The 19,313-nt window shown below is 39.1% G+C and overlaps 2 protein-coding genes across 7 annotated transcripts in view; both read left to right on the forward strand.

Annotated features, from left to right (window-relative positions):
• gpr158b (G protein-coupled receptor 158b) overlaps positions 1–5,331 on the forward strand; it is a 47,764-nt gene extending 42,433 nt beyond the window's left edge. The window contains exons 9-13 of one of the 2 annotated variants that reach the window (XM_088311826.1): positions 84–189; positions 1,312–1,458; positions 1,757–2,000; positions 3,540–4,096; positions 4,171–5,331. In XM_088311826.1, coding sequence (XP_088167952.1) covers positions 84–189; positions 1,312–1,458; positions 1,757–2,000; positions 3,540–4,096; positions 4,171–5,133 — 2,017 coding nt within the window. In that variant the 3' untranslated portion in view covers positions 5,134–5,331. The remainder of the gene's footprint in view (positions 1–83; positions 190–1,311; positions 1,459–1,756; positions 2,001–3,539; positions 4,097–4,170) is intronic. The other variant, XM_088311827.1, reaches the window with a different exon arrangement.
• A 3,987-nt stretch (positions 5,332–9,318) lies between these two features.
• Positions 9,319–18,764, forward strand: LOC148325726 (annexin A13-like). Of its 5 annotated transcripts, none has more exons than XM_088311549.1 (13): positions 9,430–9,451; positions 9,737–9,775; positions 10,440–10,651; positions 12,785–12,860; positions 13,907–14,001; positions 14,075–14,245; positions 14,609–14,642; positions 15,053–15,132; positions 15,646–15,714; positions 16,975–17,076; positions 17,167–17,242; positions 17,373–17,485; positions 17,639–18,764. In XM_088311549.1, the coding sequence occupies exons 3-13, from the start codon at positions 10,637–10,639 to the stop codon at positions 17,756–17,758; spliced, it is 951 nt and encodes a 316-aa protein (XP_088167675.1). In that variant the 5' UTR covers positions 9,430–9,451; positions 9,737–9,775; positions 10,440–10,636; the 3' UTR covers positions 17,759–18,764. The 5 variants fall into 5 exon arrangements, with proteins under 5 accessions (XP_088167678.1, XP_088167673.1, XP_088167677.1 ...); XM_088311550.1 differs by lacking the exon at positions 9,430–9,451 and adding an exon at positions 9,490–9,648; XM_088311552.1 differs by lacking the exon at positions 9,737–9,775 and having other exon boundaries at positions 9,319–9,451; positions 17,373–17,517.
• The last annotated feature ends 549 nt before the right edge of the window (positions 18,765–19,313 follow it).

Consider the following 19,313-nt stretch of genomic DNA (forward strand, 5'->3'; position numbering starts at 1 on the left):
AGATTGAGAGAACTATCTGCTCATTACGCTTTTAACGTTCAACTTTGATACTGTGGCTGAGCAGACTCTTTGTTTTCCTGCAGGTTCTCTGTGGCGCCCGGCCTTCACCCTGACTGGATGCTGATGCTGATCTTCGCTCACACTCATCTCACTGTCACTGTGACTGTGGGAGTGCTTCTTGTTCCAAAGGTATCGCTCCATTATCTGCAGTTAATGAGCTGTGCCCACCTCTGGTTCAGCAAATTGTAAGTCTTAGAGGCTCTTCGGAATAGTTTGGAGTAATCCTTTATTGCGCCTTGGGTTCCGATCCTGAAACGTTCCCTCCCTAAGTGTAATGACTCTTATAATAAACATATAGAGATTTACATAATGACTGGTGCTGTATTGCAGCTTCGCATCCCAACAGTTCATTAATCTGCTTTAGCTCATGTGATGGGAGCAATCTGAAACATACATTCTGAAAAGTATAAAGAAGCACATTTGCGGTCTGTGCGGTAAACTTATTCAAATGGCCTTAGTCATTATTGTAATTTCGCTAAGCACTCCCATGGGCGTCTTTATATGCAATCTCTTATGTCTGATGGAAAACATTTATTCGTCCCGCTGTGTGATAAAAGCACTACACCATCAACGTTCCCACTCCTTTCATTCGGTCTTAATTAGGCTTCTCAGAAATTTCAGTCAGTCGAGTAGGCCGGGATAATGAAGCACAACGGGAGGGTGTTAAGCTCATACGGTGTCTGTTTCTCAGTCTGGCCTAAATATTGGGCTTCCCTTTGTTGTTGCTTTCATCGCTCAAGCAAAACTAAACAATTAGACCATCATCTACTACCTTTATGTGACTGAATTCTGTGTACAGTGAAACTGGAGCAAACTGACTAATTGTCAGTAATTGACTTATCCGATTGTCCAATAAATTGAAGTACTTCTTTTTTCGTGGCCTTTTTATTTGTGACCTTACAATATCCAGTATAATCCAAAATTATTGTGAATAAATGAACGAAAACTAAAAATAAGAGTAAGTAAGTAAGAAGGGTTATTAATAAATTTTTATATATATATATATATATATTATTTGCAGAAATGTCTCATTTGTCTGATTAGAGCAAATTTCACAAGGGGAAAGCTCTTTAATTTCTGAATATCAATGTTGCTAGCATATTTCCTGCAGGAAATTGTCCATTGGCGACACAGCTCCGATTACTTTTGCGGATATTTTGGCATAATAAATACAAAAAGTTTGAATTGCAAAATAGTTGTATTTATTTTTGGAATTGTGTGGTTAAAGTTTCATTGTGCTCTCTATCTTAGTTCTTGTCCAAAGGGACTCAGGCTCGGGATGATATTGCCACTGAGGCCTATGAGGAGGAGCTGGATATTGGAAGGTCTGGTTCTTATCTCAACAACAGCATCACCTCTGCCTGGAGTGAGCACAGCTTGGACCCCGAGGATATACGGGTGAGGAAACAGACACGCATTATCCAGTTGGTTTCAACATTTCTGCGACTTCAAAATGCTGAAGAAAGTTACAGGACTAGAGAAATTAATTAGGATAGTAAAAATTGACCATGTCTGAATTTACAGAAGGCCTGTGGACTGAATATAGTTTTCCTCCGTCAACATGAAGATCTGTTCAGCGATCTGAAAAATATTCAATTTTTTCAGATTTCAATAGCAATAGTTGTACATAGCAGTAAAGATTTACTGTTCTTTATGTACGGATGTATTTAGGTTGATGCTAAGTTCCTTTTCTCAGGATGAGTTGAAAAAACTCTATGCTCAGCTCGAAGTCTACAAACGCAAGAAGATGCTCGCCAACAACCCTCACCTCCAAAAGAAACGCAATTCCAAAAAGGGCCTCGGTCGTACCCTGATGAAAAGAATCACAGAGATCCCAGAGACCATGCACATACACCGCCAGTGTAGCAGAGAAGATGGCAGTGAACATGGTAGCAACCGCAGCACCTTGAGAAGAAACCACATGGAGACGAGTCAGCACGGTGAGATCTTGCTTGGTGCTATGACTTTACTGTAGTCATCTTTAAAATATGACTTAGCTCTCTTTATATTTATTAAAGTGGTATGATATCGACAACTACATGCGACTTGCTGATTGACCACCACTGTGTTAATATTCGAAAAAAATTCAGCGTAGTGATTAATGGAGCGAGGAATAATCATTGAGTCACACCGGTGCCATCCTTTATTAATAACTTTCAAATCAATTAACCGTATTTTTGGGGCCATAAGTCAAACTTATTTTCATAGTGGTACTGGTCTGGTGACTTATACTTCTGTTAAGACTGGCACCGTGATCTAAAAACCCCGCTCCATAATCGTGTTGACTTTCTTTTACCGGTTGTCAAATACTTTTGGTGCATTATGACCAATGGCCAGAAGGTGGCGGTAATACAGTACAAGTATTTCTCAAACACTAGAAGAAAGGGGTACAAGAAATAAAAAGAAAAAGTATCCGTGGTTTTAGCAGTAGTAGTCATACATTACAGTTGGTGGCCACCTTCTTTCTAGCATGGTAAAGAACGTGGTGGTAATGCACCAAAAATATTTGCCAAACGCCAAATCTAAAATAAAAGCAGAAACTGAAAAAGAATCAGTAGTCATGGCAATGCATCTTCGAGGTATCGCTAGTTCAGCATAACGTTTCCTTACGTCACAGCAAAGGTTGACAGCACCAAAAGGTACAATAAAAGACCAGGATTCTATCTTTAGCCACAATCCTATGCAAAACTTTCGTCAAGGTAAGTCATTTTAAACAAAAAAGAAACAAATTTCCTGCATTAGAAGTGGAAGTTTATTCCTGAACAGTGGACCCGTTTGCTGCCATCAACACAAAGCGCGTTAGGAAATTCTCTTTGATCCTCACACCACTCTGAGAGTCTCAGACAAAGTCAAACACAATGGGCTGCCTGCTCACGTGATGTCAGCTCTGTATTAGGAATGAAATGGAGATAAAACAGTGACCTTGCGGGCATCTTCTAAATGGTGCATGTAAAATTCAGTTACAAGACTATACGCTGCACAGGCTGCAAATCCGATCCTTGTCATGATATTTCAGTCCCCACTGAGTAAATGCAGCCTCCAGTTGAGAGCCACTAAATGTTTTCCTGCTAATATAGCAACTATAGGGGAGTGCATTTTTCCCCAAAAAAGAAGATTGTTTGATTCAATGCGATTACAATTTGATCCGATGTGGCATGGCTCAGTTTGAGAGGGTATGATGCAATGGGTTTCTTGTTTTTTAGTAGAAAAACAAGTCATTGTGTTGGTAGATTACTGTAAATGAGACATTTCCTTTATTATCTCTCCAACAAAAGATAATTTGATGCTTATCTCTATATAGTAGAGCAATTTGATTCAGTATAATTCGATGCACTTTTACATCAAAACTAATTTTATGATTCAAATTATTTTTATGTTATGCCCCTCATATCAACCCATAAACTACATCATATTGAAGTGACAGCAACATTTTCACAAATGTCAAGAATATGATTTGAAAGATTTTAATATTCCTTTAGGAAAACCTCGAGACGATTCACTCAAGAACAAAGTCATAAGCTTGCAGAAGTCACTAAGCTATGATCATGTTTGTGACCAAGACGATGAAACTGGAAGTCAAGGTGGCTCTGCAGCAGGGGACAAAATGACTCCGGTGGGTAATGGCGGAGAGGGTTCTCTTCTTGGTTCCCTTATCGGCCGGAAACATTGCAAAAAGCAGCAGGAACCAGTTGCCCCGCCATCCAAGTTGGAACCCGCAGAGTCCACTGAGTCAGTTCCACTCTTTTGGAAGTCGGCGAGTGTTCACAATTTAACCCACGAAAAGAAACCTGTGCACCTGCGCACCTCCATTATGCAAAAGTCTCTCAGTGTGATCGCCAGTGCCAAGGAGAAGATGCCGGGACTCAGCAACAAGACGCAGAGTGTGGAGGACGCCAGCAAAAAAGGTCTCAAGGGGCAGGAGGGGAGGATATTGTCAGAAGTGGATGAGACTCCTGAACATTTTCCTAAAATGATCGTCAGCCAGTCCGTGGAGTATTCCAAAACACCTATGAAGATGGGCATCATGAAGCAGCAGGTACCTTTTGAATGGGTGAGGGGGGCAAAAATTCGGGTTATTTCATGATATTTTATTTTCTTGCTTGATTCTAGGTGAGCGGCAGCCAGCCATCCATTTGTTCTGAAACTGGCAGGAACTTGTACGATGTGTCAGAAGTTTGTTCCTGGGAGATGGAAGAGCCTCAAACACCATCTGAAGCCAAGACACAGAAGCATGTGTCCATCGCCCCGGATGAAACCAACGCAGGCCGAAGAGGAAGTAGCAGCTCAGGCGTCAGCAAATGTAGTCGCTCTCAGCAGAGACTGAAAACGGGGCAATCTCCTTCAAACAGACGGCGCTCCAAGGATAGAGGAGGGGAAAGGGAGGAGAGTAGGGAAACACGGAAATCCCGTGGACCCAGGTCGCCTCTGCCGCTCAAGCCAGATGTGAGCCCGTGGGATTTTGACGAGCAGCCCATGCTTGGTGGAGTTTCAGAGTCCATTTCCCCTGAAAGAATCCGGCGCAAAAAGAGCGTCACACCTACTGACGGCAAGCCCAAGGCACTCCATTCAGACCACTCCAAGTCCACAGGAAGCCTATTGCAGCCGCCCTCCCTGATGGTAGAGATCTGCCCATGGGATTACAACAACCCACCCTCACCCAAACAGGAGAAGGTCTGCAGCAGCCCTTCCGCACACAAGAAGAAACGGAAAGGCTCCTGCTCATCCAACCATAAAGCCGAGAAGGAGAAAGGGAGGGAGAAAACCCGGGAAAGACGGAGCTCCTCCAGCAAGCCGCTGTCGGAGAGAAGGCGTGTTAGCCAATCGTCCGAGTGTGGCGGGCTTGTGTCTGAGCGACGGAGGAGCTCCAGCAAAGACCCAGAGGGGGCAGAGGTGAGGCGGGCAGAGATCCTCTCACGTGAGGCCGAAGCCTCAAACAGCAGTTTTGGTCAGACTAAAACTTCTACTGACAAGAAGAAAGAGAGGTATCACAAACCTGCGGTCAGTAGTGGTGCAAAAATGGCTGACGTTTGCCCATGGGACTTTGAGGACCAAGATCCTGGAGAGAGAGCATGATGACTGCTGTCATTGTCCATTTGTAATTACAGACTTACCGCAGCACAACCAAGCAACGTTTCAAATGTTTGACTGAGATTAACCAAAAGATGTTAACATGCCCCACAATCATTTTTAAGTCCTGCTTACGTACTTTTGATTGAGAATGTGGCATTTACTCAAACTATATTCTTCAGCACATATGATATGACTAAGATACATTTTACCAAAATCATTTTCTACACGATGTGGTTGGTAGCGAAGAGGGATAAAAAAGTTGTCACTGGTTTTAATGCCAGAAACACTGTAGGAGCCAGATCCAAATTAATATCAAGACAACTTGGTCTGGATCTTATTAACTCACGTACAAGAAAATCAATCAGCAATTGTAATGGCATTTGACGGAATATTTTTATTTTGGACAATTGAATCTGAGACAGTTCCGACAATGCATATTGTGTCATGGCTATTGTCTCCATCCCTTAGTAAACGTCTCCCATTCTGCAAAACGGCATGAGACTGGAGAAATTTTTGAGTGATGGGAGAATTCAGTATTATGTCGAATCTGCAAGTGCTCTTGTTTTCTTGCTCATCCATTTAACACCTAAATGAAAAATGATTGGAGTATTTGTAGACCATCCATCCATCCATTACCCAAACCACCTCTCCTCACGTGTTTCGTGGGCGGGCTGGAGCCTATTCCATCTGCCATCGGGGTACACCCTGACTTGGTTGCCAGCCAATCGCAGGGCACACACAGACAAACAAACATTCATACCTGGGCACAATTTAGAGTGCCTGATTGACCTACCATGCATGGTTTTGAAATGTGGGAGGAAACTGGAGGAAAACCCACGCGGACACGGGGAAATGCAAACCCCTCACAGGAAGGCCGGAGCCCAAAATCGAACCTTGGACCTCTGTTCTGTGAGACAGATGTTTGAGAAAAAAATAATTTTAAAGATAATATTGTAATTTGGAACAGGGCAAGTAAAAGAAATAATGAAAGGCTTATGACCAATTATCTTTGACAAATTTTTTCAGCACTTAAACATAAGTTATACAGTATGTGCGTAAGTATATACAATTCAAACATTTGCAAATTTTTATGTTTGCTTTCAATGCAACCTCTAAGTCACCATGAATGCTGATCTGCAAATATTTTGCTTGCACTCTGCTACTTTTCATCATTATATGCGGACACTTCTTTCACTCAAAGGAACTTGAATCTCACTATTTTTTCATATTTTTGACACACAAAAAAAAAAAAGAATGCTTTTTGTTGGATTTATATGTATGCGTTCCCTGGCGAGCTGATGATGCTTTGGCCGATAGTAGGAGCTTATTTCAGTCCATCAGATACAAACAAAGCACCATAAAAACATTAAAAAGAAGCTGTGCGAATCCAGATCAAATATTGTATTCACAGCATGTTGATGCTGATAATGGCGTGTGTGTTTAGGACAACAATGGAATAACAGAATATTGTTGGCCACTCTTCTTATGCACCGTGGAAAAGCCATCGCATGCGGTGACTATTGAGTATCCTCGTGTATATTGCTTTACTTGTTGCAACAGTGGAATCATTAATGTTGTTCTGGTATCTGTCTTCGACTGCACCACAGGAGATGCACATCATTTGTGCATTTATCATATACGTACGCAAATATTGTCAACTCGCAGTTACAGACAGTAAATGTTGAGGAATCCATGAGTTCCTATGTTCTGTTTTTGTGTATTAACCGTGTGCTCTTCTTTGAAATATTGCAAATCTTTTTCTACCCTCTGCATCTGTTAAAAGGGTTTCTATTACATTTCGCCCAAATCGCCATTTTTTTATCGTGATTGTCATTATTAGCGTTAGCGCTGAAACTTTTCCTAAATAACATAGGGCGAGAGAATGGATACACAATGGACACCAGCCAATCACTTGGACTCAAACTGTAAAGAAAAGCAACAATTCACATCCATGGGCAATTTGGAGACTTCATTGAATCTAGCTTGCATGTTTGTTTATTAAATATAGGATGGCAAGGCAGACATGCTAATCGCTAGGCCACCATGCTAGCTGTTGGCTTTTTCCTATGTTTTTTTTTTACATAACTATATATCGTATTATTATCACTGCTGTCACATTTCTTTCTCACATTTTGAATGCACTTTCTTGAAACGTTTGTATTTAAATGCTGTACAGGGCATCGTTTTTTATAACCTCTGATATTGTTACATCATCAACAGTTCTTTCTACAACCATTTTAATCTGTGGTCATGCTAAATGAGTTGAGAGTGTGATGATAGTAAGCCTGCAAGGGTCACGTCATATAAAATCATCAAAAGAATACACGTGCTGTACAAGCAGAGTTTGGTTTCCAAGTTCCTAATCGTGTGATCTTAGATGACTAATGTGTTCCGCTCATCGAGCTTTCCGAAAACAGCACAGATGCAACCGGTACAACTTGACGATGCACCACGACTTATTTTTGTTTGATTTGCAATGACATAAACGTTCAATTCTCTCTAACGTGTTTCTGTCAGCCGTTAAATACATGTTTCGTCCAATATTTCATGCTTTTCTGGTTTCACTCCCAAATTGCTACAGACTCTTGAAGCCCTTTATGGGGAAATATTTCCTTGTGACTATTCATATTGTGTTGCATGTATATACAATGAATACACTTGTCAATTCAGAATTATTTATTTATATTAAAACTCGCTGGTCACCGGTCTGTCTCACTTATTTTTTTCTGAATGCTTAAAGTAGTCACCTTGATTCTTGTATTGCAACTTGTAAAACTATTCAACAATCGCAAAACCACTATTTCAAAATCCACTTAATTGTTTTCATCTGTGGGAAGACGGTAAGTTATCATTCTTTGTTACTCTACTTATTTTTCAAGAATCTATGTGCTCTTATTTGTCACATTCTGTGAATGTTTTCTTTCTTTCACTCCATCCATTCATTATCCAAGCCGCTTATCCTCACGGGGGTGCTGGAGCCTATCCCAGCTATCTTTGGGCAGTGGGCGAGGTACATCCCAAATTGGTTGCCCACCAATCGCAGTGTACATAAAGACAAACAACCAAACACACCCACAACCACACCTAGGGACAATTTAGTGTTCCATCAACCTCCTATGCATGTCTTTGAAATGTGGGAGGAAACCGGAGGACTCGGAGAAAACACACACAGACACAGGGAGAACATGCAAACTCCACGCACAAATAGCGGAGCCCGGGATTGAATCCGGCACATCTGTACTGTTCTTTGTACAAGGTTTTGTTTTGTTTTTTTCTGTGATAAGTTATCAAAGCGGACATTGTATAAATCTGACAGGAAAAATGCATTTTTGCATTTGTATGTACGGAAGTACTTTTCAGTCTGTACTTCTTTTTTTTTTTTAGTAATAAGTTGAATCAGTACTTCTACTCAAAAGACAGTAAACAGGTTGTGGCTCCTGGTTTTTTATTTAGTTTTTCTAATTTATTCATTTAGTTTTTATTTTTTTATTTTTATGAAACTGTTTCAAATGGCTCATGAGTTGCCGACTCTATTTAATTTGTCCCTCATCACTTGGTGTACTGTGTTTGTGCCAAGAATGGACAGTCCTGACGCAAAATGTACAAAAACGAATAATTTCTCTTTTTATGCACACGTCAACCTTTGAAAATAGAATGATCGTCTTGATGTTGTCAATTTTATGGCATTACCGAGCATTTTGCTCTCCATAGGACTTAATGAGGAAAATGTTTCATCCATATAATGCCAAATAAAGGGGCAATGGTGATATGCTTGGGGGTTGATGTGGGCATAAATAGAGATGTACACATACATTTTGGTGACAAGTGATTGCAGTTTTCTGACGTAATAAGCGACGTCAGGTTATTTTACGCTTATGTCGAGTTTTAAACCGTCCTATGTGACAGTCAACCACAGTGCCCTCAGTTCTCGTTACAAATATGTACATGTTTTACAGACACAAAGTCACACTAAAAAAAATTACATTTTGAAAAATGTGCAGGACTATTGCGTGCAAACATTGACATATTCGTCACGTGGGTCATGTGCAAGTAACATTATTTTCAGTGATGGGCTATTGTAGTATATAAGATTTCTTCGTTGCAATATTATCAAATTAAATAGAAGTTATTATTTAACTTTTTTTAAGTTTATTTAATTTAAAATGTTTATTTATGGGCTAGACGCTAGTTTGTCTCCACTTCCATGTGAAGCTAATTAATTTTCAGCTCATTATTAGTTGCACCTGTTGCCCTTTGCATCTGTGTGCCATATGTGCTTCAACGAATCAGCTGCTTCACGTGCAGCTTGCCATATCGTTAGGTAAGTTTGCATAGCTGCAGTTGTTAATGCTTAACTCTTGCGTTTTTATTGTGTCTGCTATATTGATTTGGCCTGTAACTTGTTCAAATTGGGCTTAGAAAATTTAAATGACGTTTACATACGGTTGTATAAGTGGTACAAGGTTTACCGTGGAGTTCTGCTCCCACATTCGTGATTGTGCAGTGAGAGATCATCTGGTCTGCTGTTGGAAATTGTACTATTTAAACCGGTCTAAAAATATTTGCTATAAATGTATCTTTGGTCATCCATTACAGTGACATATAGTGACATGCCGGACAATACTCATCCACTAGATGGCCTAAGGTATAATTAACATAATAGCTTTTGTGTTTAATTATAATTTAACAGGTCCGGATTTCACGCGTGTGAGATTTGTGAGTTATCTGCGACGTGATAGTTAATGCATAGTGTTGTTTTGTTGCTGTTGTTGTTGTTTTTGATAACTGGTAATATATGTAACAATACAAATTGGATTTTGGGACTCTTTGATTTTTGGCTGAAGATGAACCTAAATTGCACGGACTTAATTTGCGACCCCATTGCGTGCCGTTCGTATGTCTGGACAGTGGACAGTCGTAATGATCAGTTCTGGTCGAGCTGCCAGGATATATGTGAATCTTTTTTCATCTGATATTTTCTTTTTTTTTTCCCCTTGACAAATTTGTTTTGAGCGTTTCATACGCTGCTCTTTTTCAAAAGCAAGTTTAGTAAAACTCATACCAAGGTTTGACTCCCCCCACGCAACAGTCTAGGAACATTTTTTTGAGGTGCCGTTCAACACTGGCATCTTGTGGACGAATTGAACGACGGCATCTGCTTGTCCCACAAACACAAACGATTAAATGGCAAATCAAGTAGTCTCCTATTTTGTTGCATTGCACTTTTCAGCCTCAATTGAGCGAAAACTACATAAAATGTACTGTTTTTGTGTGCTTTTTATTCTGCCTTTTCCTCCCCTCATACGCAGTAGTGACGTCACGTCCCGCAGCACCGGACAGGGTTGATACACTCTGCAGGACCTGGCACTCCTCAGCATCATCATCATCATCTTCATCACGTCCTACACTCCCACACCGCGGCACACTCCACCCGCACACACAACAAACACTCTCATAACCTTTCTTGTTGTGTTTTGGTAACAACACAGGCTTGTTTCGGACCATCATGGGCAACGTGCAGGTAAGGAAGTGCGTAAAATGTCAACTATCTGTTGACTGCGATCAATTCGAATAGAATGAGAACGTAATGCGTTCAGTGTATTTGTCACTTTTATGCGCCTCTTTTAAAGAAGCTTATTAATTATCAAATCTATTGTGCGTCTGGCAAAAGTCTTTTTTTTTTTTTTTTTTGGCACTTTTCAAGAGGGCGCTATTGTGGAGGTTACTCGTCATTTCCCTTCAAACGACGCATCCTTCGCCCAGGCCGGAATTGTAAACTTTTTACGTATTTACATTGAAACTTCTGTTTTCTATTAGGGACAAAATGTGCTCCACGGTTTGATCGGCATCTCGGGCACTTTTAAAAAAAATATATATATATTTTTTAGATTAATATTAATAGATTATATTAATAGATTAATATTTTTTTCTTGTCAGGATTCTATTACTTTAGTGTCACAAGCTATTCTGTAAGAAATGGTTGTAGAAATTAAGTGCAAGGTCATCTTCTCTTAAGATGACTTGCTGGCAAAAGATGTCCATTTCTTGCAAAGAGAACTATGAAAATTGCCCTCCATAAGGATGCAAGCAGAAGTAATTTGGAATTTGTGAGACGGGCTAATCAATAATGCTGCATTGTATGAGTGGAGTGGAGAGGAGTTGGGTGGATGCTCCTGGCAATGACTCAGCAACACACAGGCTGCATCAGTCTGCAAGCGGCCTGGATGTCACACCCAGTGACCGGATGTCCTCCGGTTTCAGATGGGAATAGAATTCCTCATAAGCACGGTTTAAAAACTAAGAGGCGTCAATTTTGGGTAGGCAGCGTTATCTATGAACTCATCAATATGCGTTGAAATCATTTTAATCACTTTTATTGTTAAGTTGGATGTATACTTGAAAATTGTATCCGCTCACCAGCAAGGTTATTTTAGTTGAAGAAAACTACAGAAACTAAAACCAAAATTGATTTTTTTTTTTCGTTAACGAAATGAAATGTGTATATATATTTTTTAAATAAAACAAAAACTATCAGACTATATTTTTACGCTTACAAAACCAACTGTAATTGTAGAATAAACGTCATTGGCAATTTAATACACAAGCCTGTGGGGTTGATTTTAAAATTTATTTTTTTTCTAAATTAACGTTACGGCCGTTAGCCAGAAGAGAAGGTCGAGCAGCCATCTTGGATATGTAGTCCTCCTAATGTTTGTCGCACAGTAGCGAGGTCATCAAATAATAGCCAATTAAAAAAACAAAAAAGAGCCAACAGCTGACTTTGCTTCTAAGAGGTGATTTTTTTTCGTGTCTAGGTCGAATGACTCGCCAGTTCTCAGCCTAAAATGCAACGCTAGGTATAAAGTGCTTTCCTTTTCGTTTTATATACATATATATGAAAAAAAAATAGATCCAGCATACAAAAAATGGTACACTGTACTGGCTTTACCCCACAATTCAATCCACAAATCCACTTTAGAAGTTGGCAACTTCTAGATTTATTTAATTAGGATGCATGCATCTGTCTTTAAAAGCGGTATCATGCACTGCACCTTTTGTAATTCAAATACTGTGGATTGTTAAACTGTATTATAAAAATGTTTCAAAAATATTTGCGTTGACTTTTTTTTTTTTTTTAAGAGAATATTTACCATGGTGTTTTTCTAATCGTGCATACAAGTAAAACACCAATGTCTTTAAAAACAAACACTGATAACACTAACAAACATAACAAAAAAAGTGTTTTGGAAAAAAGTAAGATGAAATAAGGCGCCCTCAATATGAGTTAAAATTAACCAAAACTCAAATGAAATAAAAACTTTAAATTTCCCAAACTATACTAACCCTGCTCATCAGGCAGCCACTAAACATGCTTAAGACTGACGCAACAACAACAAAAAAAATCTTTTTGAAAACTCAGCCTTTACAAAGATGATGCTCAGCTTTATTTGACACTGTCAAATGTTTTCACCATTTTTTTTCAACTTAAACTCTTGGCTAAAAAAAGATTTGGGTGTATGTGTCAATTGGTGGTTGTGACAACTAAATTATGATTTATTTTATTTTTAACAGCTTCCAATAAGTTTTTTTTCTTGCTGATTCAAGAAGAGTGTGAGACATTTTCACGGGCCTCATCTACGTTTCTCATTTCTAGCCTACAGTTGTACCATTTGAGGACTTTGATGTCACAGCTGACATCAAGGCCATTCGACAAGCATGTAAAGGTATAGGTGAGTATTTCTTTAACGCTCACTTATTTTTAAAGCATGTCAGATTTATTTATTTTATTTTGTGCACTGGGTTCAGGACGAACACATTGAAAAAAAAAAATATAGAAAGGGCTCCTAATTTCAAGGCAGCTCAGTAGTTAGTTGTTTGTTCCTCTTCACACTCATTCCAACCGTCAATTACTGGAAATTCTGGTTTGGTGAGGGAAGACACCACACCTGAGTCAAACAAATAGTTTCTACCAACGCAACATTTTCAGGTTATTCTAAATATGTACAAGGCTCGAATGAACATTTTTTTTTGCAAGGAGAATTTCTACTAATCAGTGATGTCATTTGAGGAGCAACAATTGAATTTTGGGAAGAGTTCATTCACGCATTTTAAATAATAATAACCATTAATAATCAAAATCTATGCTGCTAAATATTACTAGGATAACCTCAGCTGTCAGGTCATTGTAATGAATAAAAGTGGGCTCATTTGGGACTTGTGCATTCATGACGAAAGTAGCTTGGAGCTGCCGGAGTTGATGTGAGTTGCACACACATTGATCATCATACATCGCAATCATTTCCAACATTTCTTTTTTTTTTTTTTTTTGCCCGTTTTCAGCCAGAACAATTTGACCCACGATTCATTAATTATTTTTTTTAATGTCCGGAATAGTACGGTCGTAACGAGCTAGCATATACTTTACTTGTCTGCATGGAAATAAACAAACCAAAGCCATAATTAAGTGTGACCATAATCCTTGGCTAATGGTACATTAGCAATAATAATTGTAAAGAAGCCGCGTAGGACCGAAGACGAGGTCTTTACTGATTAAATGACATGGTGCTAGCCACATATAGCTGTCAGCAGAATTGCTCTTCTTTGTGGTGCAAAATGTGATGCAAACCCGCTGATTTTGAGTCTTGATGTACATAAGAATATAAAAAATACCACTCAAACAAAACTTGGGGAAAAAAAGTTGAGAGGATTCATATCATCAGTCAGGCCCTCCTGTGTCAAGTTTTTGTGTTCTCAAATGAAAATGTGCTCCTTCCAGGTACGGACGAAGCAGCTATTGTCCAAATCCTAGCCAATCGCTCGGCAGTCCAACGTCTGGAAATCAAGCAGGCTTACTTTGAAAAGTATGACGATGTGAGTCCCTGCCCTCCTCAGCTTGCCTTCTGTCACGTCAGTGCATCGTGCTACAGTGTGTCTTTTCATTTAGGAGTTAGAGGAGGTCCTGAAAAAGGAGTTGACTGGCACCTTGGAGACAGCCATTATGGCTATGTTGGACCCTCCAAATGTTTACTTTGCCAAGGAGCTGAAGAAGGCCATGAAGGGCGCGGGCACAGATGAAGCCGTGCTGGTGGAAATCCTGTGCACGGCTACAAATGAGGTCCGTCAATTTGAACATATGCGATATGTGATTTTTCAAATTTTGGGCATCCATTTAAGGGTAAATGCCAGTTAGATGTTGGTAAAATAACTTCTCTTTGGACAGCCAATACATTATTAAAATCACTTGGCAAGCAAAAATTGTCGCTGTGAATGCAGTTGATGCATAATGCATACTGTTAAAAATGGCCACGGAATGGAAAACTCAGAGAATACGGTGATCCTAAATCGAACCAAAAATGACTAACATTTGCTATGATATTTCCACCACAAACTCCATAAGAATTAGCGCACGTTCTCCCGAAAGATGACAGTATACCAGTAAACATGTTTCTGACTCAATCTCTCTTTTTCACCCCGACAGGACATTATCAGTTACAAAGAGGCCTATGTTCAGTGTAAGTTCTTCCTATTGGATAAATTGTACAAATATTCATTCATGGACAGAATTACAATGGAGGGCAAGAAATATTTACTCCAGGAAGGTTATGTACATATCAGTACTATTGAATATTTTGGGAGTAATAGTGTTATCACTCATGGCTTTGTAAATCCTCTTAATCTAAAAAAAAATCAATACTAGGATATAATATGACATCAACTTGAAGAATATGATCATATCTTCATTATGTTAGGTCATCAGAGAAGGCCTTGGGAGCCCACCACTGTTTCAAATGTTCTCTGCGATTAAGTATAATTTTAATGTTGCTGTTCATCTTTTTTCACAATGAAAACTAAATTGGACGTGACTAATATATGCACTATTTGTTAAGTATAAAGTGTAAAATTAGTATTTGTAACTTTGTAGTGCATGAACATGACCTGGAGGCTGACATCGAAGATGACACCAGTGGAGACGTGAAGAACCTCCTGATCACACTCCTGCAGGTAAGCACGCTTGCTTCACCTAATCATGGAGTAGTACTTCAAGTCGTGTTTTAAAATAAGTCATCAAAAAGGATGAGGAGGAAAAATCCCAATTGCGTCTCACGACACAACTTTCAGACAATAGCTTTGCATGCATTCATTCGCCTACTGAGAGATTTAGCAACACAGCACATCATTGTTATCCCTGCATACCATCGCCGTCCCTCTCTCGCTCCCACCTGTGTCCTTCCTCTCGTGAAAAATGACAAACACGGCATGACTCATGTTCTAAGCTTCATCCATTGAGCTTGAGGTTCCAAATGTCTTAACTCATTTACTCCCATTGACGGATAAAGACGTCAAAGATACTTTTTTTTTTTTTTTTTTTAACTCGGCTGGTAGTGAATGAGTTAATAATGTGTTGCAGATGATTATGAGCCCACCAAATGTGTGTGGATATTTGTATAATCCATCGCTTTGGCTTTTCCACTTCTCACTAAATCTCCTTATCTCCATCATTAAACCTGTCTGCAGGCGAACAGAGACGAGGGCTTCGACGTGGATGAGGACTTAGCCAATCAGGACGCCACGTCTTTGTTTGAGGTGCATTTTGAAACGCGTTAAGAATGCATATCTCATTGATTATGCTGAAGTGTTGGTGCATGTGAGCTCAGGATGGTTGGTAAGACCTTCTTCCAATACAGATTAAGCCTTGCTGCTTTTATTGTGGAGAACTGTGTGGTAATTTCACATTCACAGGGAGCAATAATGCTGAGAATTCATTAGGAACACCTGGAGGTATATACACACCCTAAAATGTTAAACTTTGAAGGAAACTGTCCAAGAAATTTAATTATTATTATGGTCGTACTTAGCAATGGTGCATCAGAATATGATGAATATTTTGCTTCACTTATTCAATTAAATCTATCCAATCCGTCCATTTAGTCAATCTCATCCTGTGTAGGGTCACGAGTACACACGCGTCCAAGCCAGTCACATGGCACATAAGACTAACAAACATTCAAACACACAACACAATATTTAGTTGAATCAGTATTCTCAATATGATAAAAATATTAAACTTGAGAAGCACCCATCAAAGAATAAGCAATAATATATATAAAACTCTTAGTTGTACTGCACATTCCACCACCAGGTTCCAGATGAATGCTAAAATGGTGGTCATCTGTCTTGCTTTACCTCCCAGGGGAAAAAAAAAAAAACATGTAGGATCACACACTTCCCAATTACACAGATTTCTAATGTTGGGCATCAAGGACCTAGTGGTGAACACTGCTATTGCAACTTTAAACTGCTCAGCTACAGTATTTTTTTTATTTTCAAAAACTAATAGAGGGACAAACTCATTGTGAGTTCATATGCCCAGTATTTGTGGTGTGCTTGCTCCCTCTAGTGGTACAAGAATGTATCGAATTAAATGATCACAGTATACATGTTTACTTGAACTTTTTTGGAATAATAAACACAATTGAGTTAGATTGAACTTTTATGAAACAATATTTTTGAATATAATCTTTAAGAACTGCATTTTCTCAAAACAGTTATTTCTCGCGGTACTTGGAGACCTGACTGGTGGTACTTGAAGTAAAAAAATTTTAAGTCCCACTGAGTTAGTGAGTGAACATGTAACTTAGCGTCCACTATTAGGGATCTGGCTGAAAGAGTTTAATTGTAGCAGCTCATGGACAACGTGGACTATTTGGAGTCTTAGGGCCTCACTCCCACTGCCCCCAAATGACCCCCAAAAATACTTTCACTACAACCGCTCTAGGCCAAATTCGTTTAATGATCTCCAGATTGAAATGAATGCTTTCCTGCTTTCTTGATTGTAACCACCAGGCAGGGGAAGCCATGTTTGGCACGGATGAGTCCACCTTCAGCAATATCCTCGCACACAGAAACTACATGCAGCTTCAGGCCACTTTTAAAGCCTATGAAGGAGTAAGTAGTGCACGCACTCATTCTAGAACAGGAACTGACTTTGTCCATACAGAGTCAATAATGTCTCACGTTTTTGTATTTCTATTTAAGCTATCGGGCGCAGATATTTTGGACACGATTGAATCTGAGGCCGCAGGGACTCTAAAGGACTGTTACATCACTATAGGTAGGCAAGTAATAAAGGTGCAGTCGCATGAGTAATTTTAAAGACCGGACATGCGATCATATTTATGAAACATCAATGGTGACACTGATGTCTTCTTATCCAAGATGTCCCTTGTGTGTATGTTGTATAGTGCGCTGCGCTAAGAACCCTCAGTTGTACTTCGCACGTCGCCTTAATGCAGCTATGAAGGGAATGGGCACCGATGAAAACACACTCATCCGCGTGATCGTTGGCCGCTCTGAGGTGTGTGTTTACTTGAATATGACATTGGTCAGGTACAAAGTTTATGTACGTTTGATGCTTTATTAACAAGTACAGTAGTGCTAATGCTTCTGGACATAGGAGTATAGTAGTATGACTTTATTTGTATGTGTTGATGGCACATTTATCCACCAGATTGACCTGGAGACGGTGAAGGACATGTACCTGGAGAAATATGACGTCACCTTAAAAGATGCTCTGGATGGCGAGTGCGGCGGAGACTTCAAACGTCTCCTCCTGGAGGTCTTGCACTGAAAGACTTTTCTTCCTCTTTAATGGCCTTATTTAACAAAGTCATGGATGTTCCTCTCTACCTCCTCTCTTTCACCCGTACATTGCGTCATCATCATCACCATCATCCTGTATTCAACAGACTGTCATCTTTATTAGCTTGCTGTCTTTTGACGTAGTCTCATGTGTCTTTGCAGCATGGACCAAAAAGCAAGATGTTGCCATATGTTAACTGCCATTTAATGTGACTCCAATATAATTATATTCAGTGGAAAATTTCATACTGCCGTAATTCTATATGCTTCTATATATAGGCATCAACTAGCTTTTGGCAACTTTGAGGGACATAGGAACTTTAATATTTGCATATACCATACATGTATTAGTAAGTATAGTCATTCCACTCCTCCAGTCTGTCATTTGCAGTCTGCATTTTAACCACAACACTGTCTCACTATCCGTATCAAAAGAAACACAATTTTTTTTCTGCATTATAAATCCAGTGCATTTTGCCTCAAAGATGACTTTCATCGATATGCAAATGAATTTTTGCTACAACACAAAAGTGCCGACTGATCATGCTAGATGAATGGCCGATCAATTGTAACTTCACTTACCTGTTTGGGTGCACAGTATGTTTAAGACGCCTTCATTCCCTGTGGGATTTTTTTTTTTTTTTAAGCCCTCTCAATCACAGTTAACTAATTGTAATCTTCTGACTTGGTTTCACTAGTAATAGACAATTAAATATAGTTACTCACTTTGCAATTTAATGCACTAACAACAGTGAAGTACTTGCGCTTTTAGGATGCTTAGACACTGTTGGTAACACTGAACAAGACTTGAATGTTCTCACTGGCGTCTATTTATGCAAGTGTGTATTATTTAAATGATAGTGGCTACTGTAGTAGACTGTTGCATTGTCCTACACTAAATGAACTCACCAGATTGTTAAAGTATGTCAGTGTATTCTATTGACATGGAGAGTGTCATACTGAACCGAGGAAATAATAAAAACGTAAAAACTAAATAGTTGTTTTCTTTGCACCCTATAGATAAGAGTGTTGCAACATAGTTGTTGAAATAATTAGTGATATTTTGTTCCAACTTTCTCAATACATTTCCAATCGACACTTTTCATGGTTAATTCTTGTTTGTCTCCTGAACACAAACTTGATGGTGTTCTCTAATTATGTTATGACACAATCATTCTTCACTCTGGATGGCAAAAGTAAAAAATATAGTACAAGCTCAAAGCTAAAAAAAAATAAACATCCAAGTTTCAAGTGCATATTTAGCCTCAGTGGTTCTTGATAATTGTTTTTGTCCATTATATTTCCCCAAGGCCTAAACATATTCTCTATAAGGTACTTTCTTAATGTTGACATTAAATTTTCATCAAGACAAGATTTAATATGAGGTAAGAACTTTTGAAGAGCTGCAAGCAACTATAAAGATCCCTTGTAGCCCTGTAGCACGGCACTTTGAATTAATTTTAGTTTTTAAATGCCACAATAAAATACCAACATGGATTATTTTTTTTTGCCAAGCCTGATATGTCTGCCATCTTTAATATTTT

The sequence above is a fragment of the Idiotropiscis lumnitzeri genome, chromosome 12, assembly GCF_059441095.1.
Source record: "Idiotropiscis lumnitzeri isolate Australia: NSW breed Sydney's pygmy pipehorse chromosome 12, RoL_Ilum_1.0, whole genome shotgun sequence".
Taxonomy (NCBI): Eukaryota; Metazoa; Chordata; class Actinopteri; order Syngnathiformes; family Syngnathidae; genus Idiotropiscis; species Idiotropiscis lumnitzeri.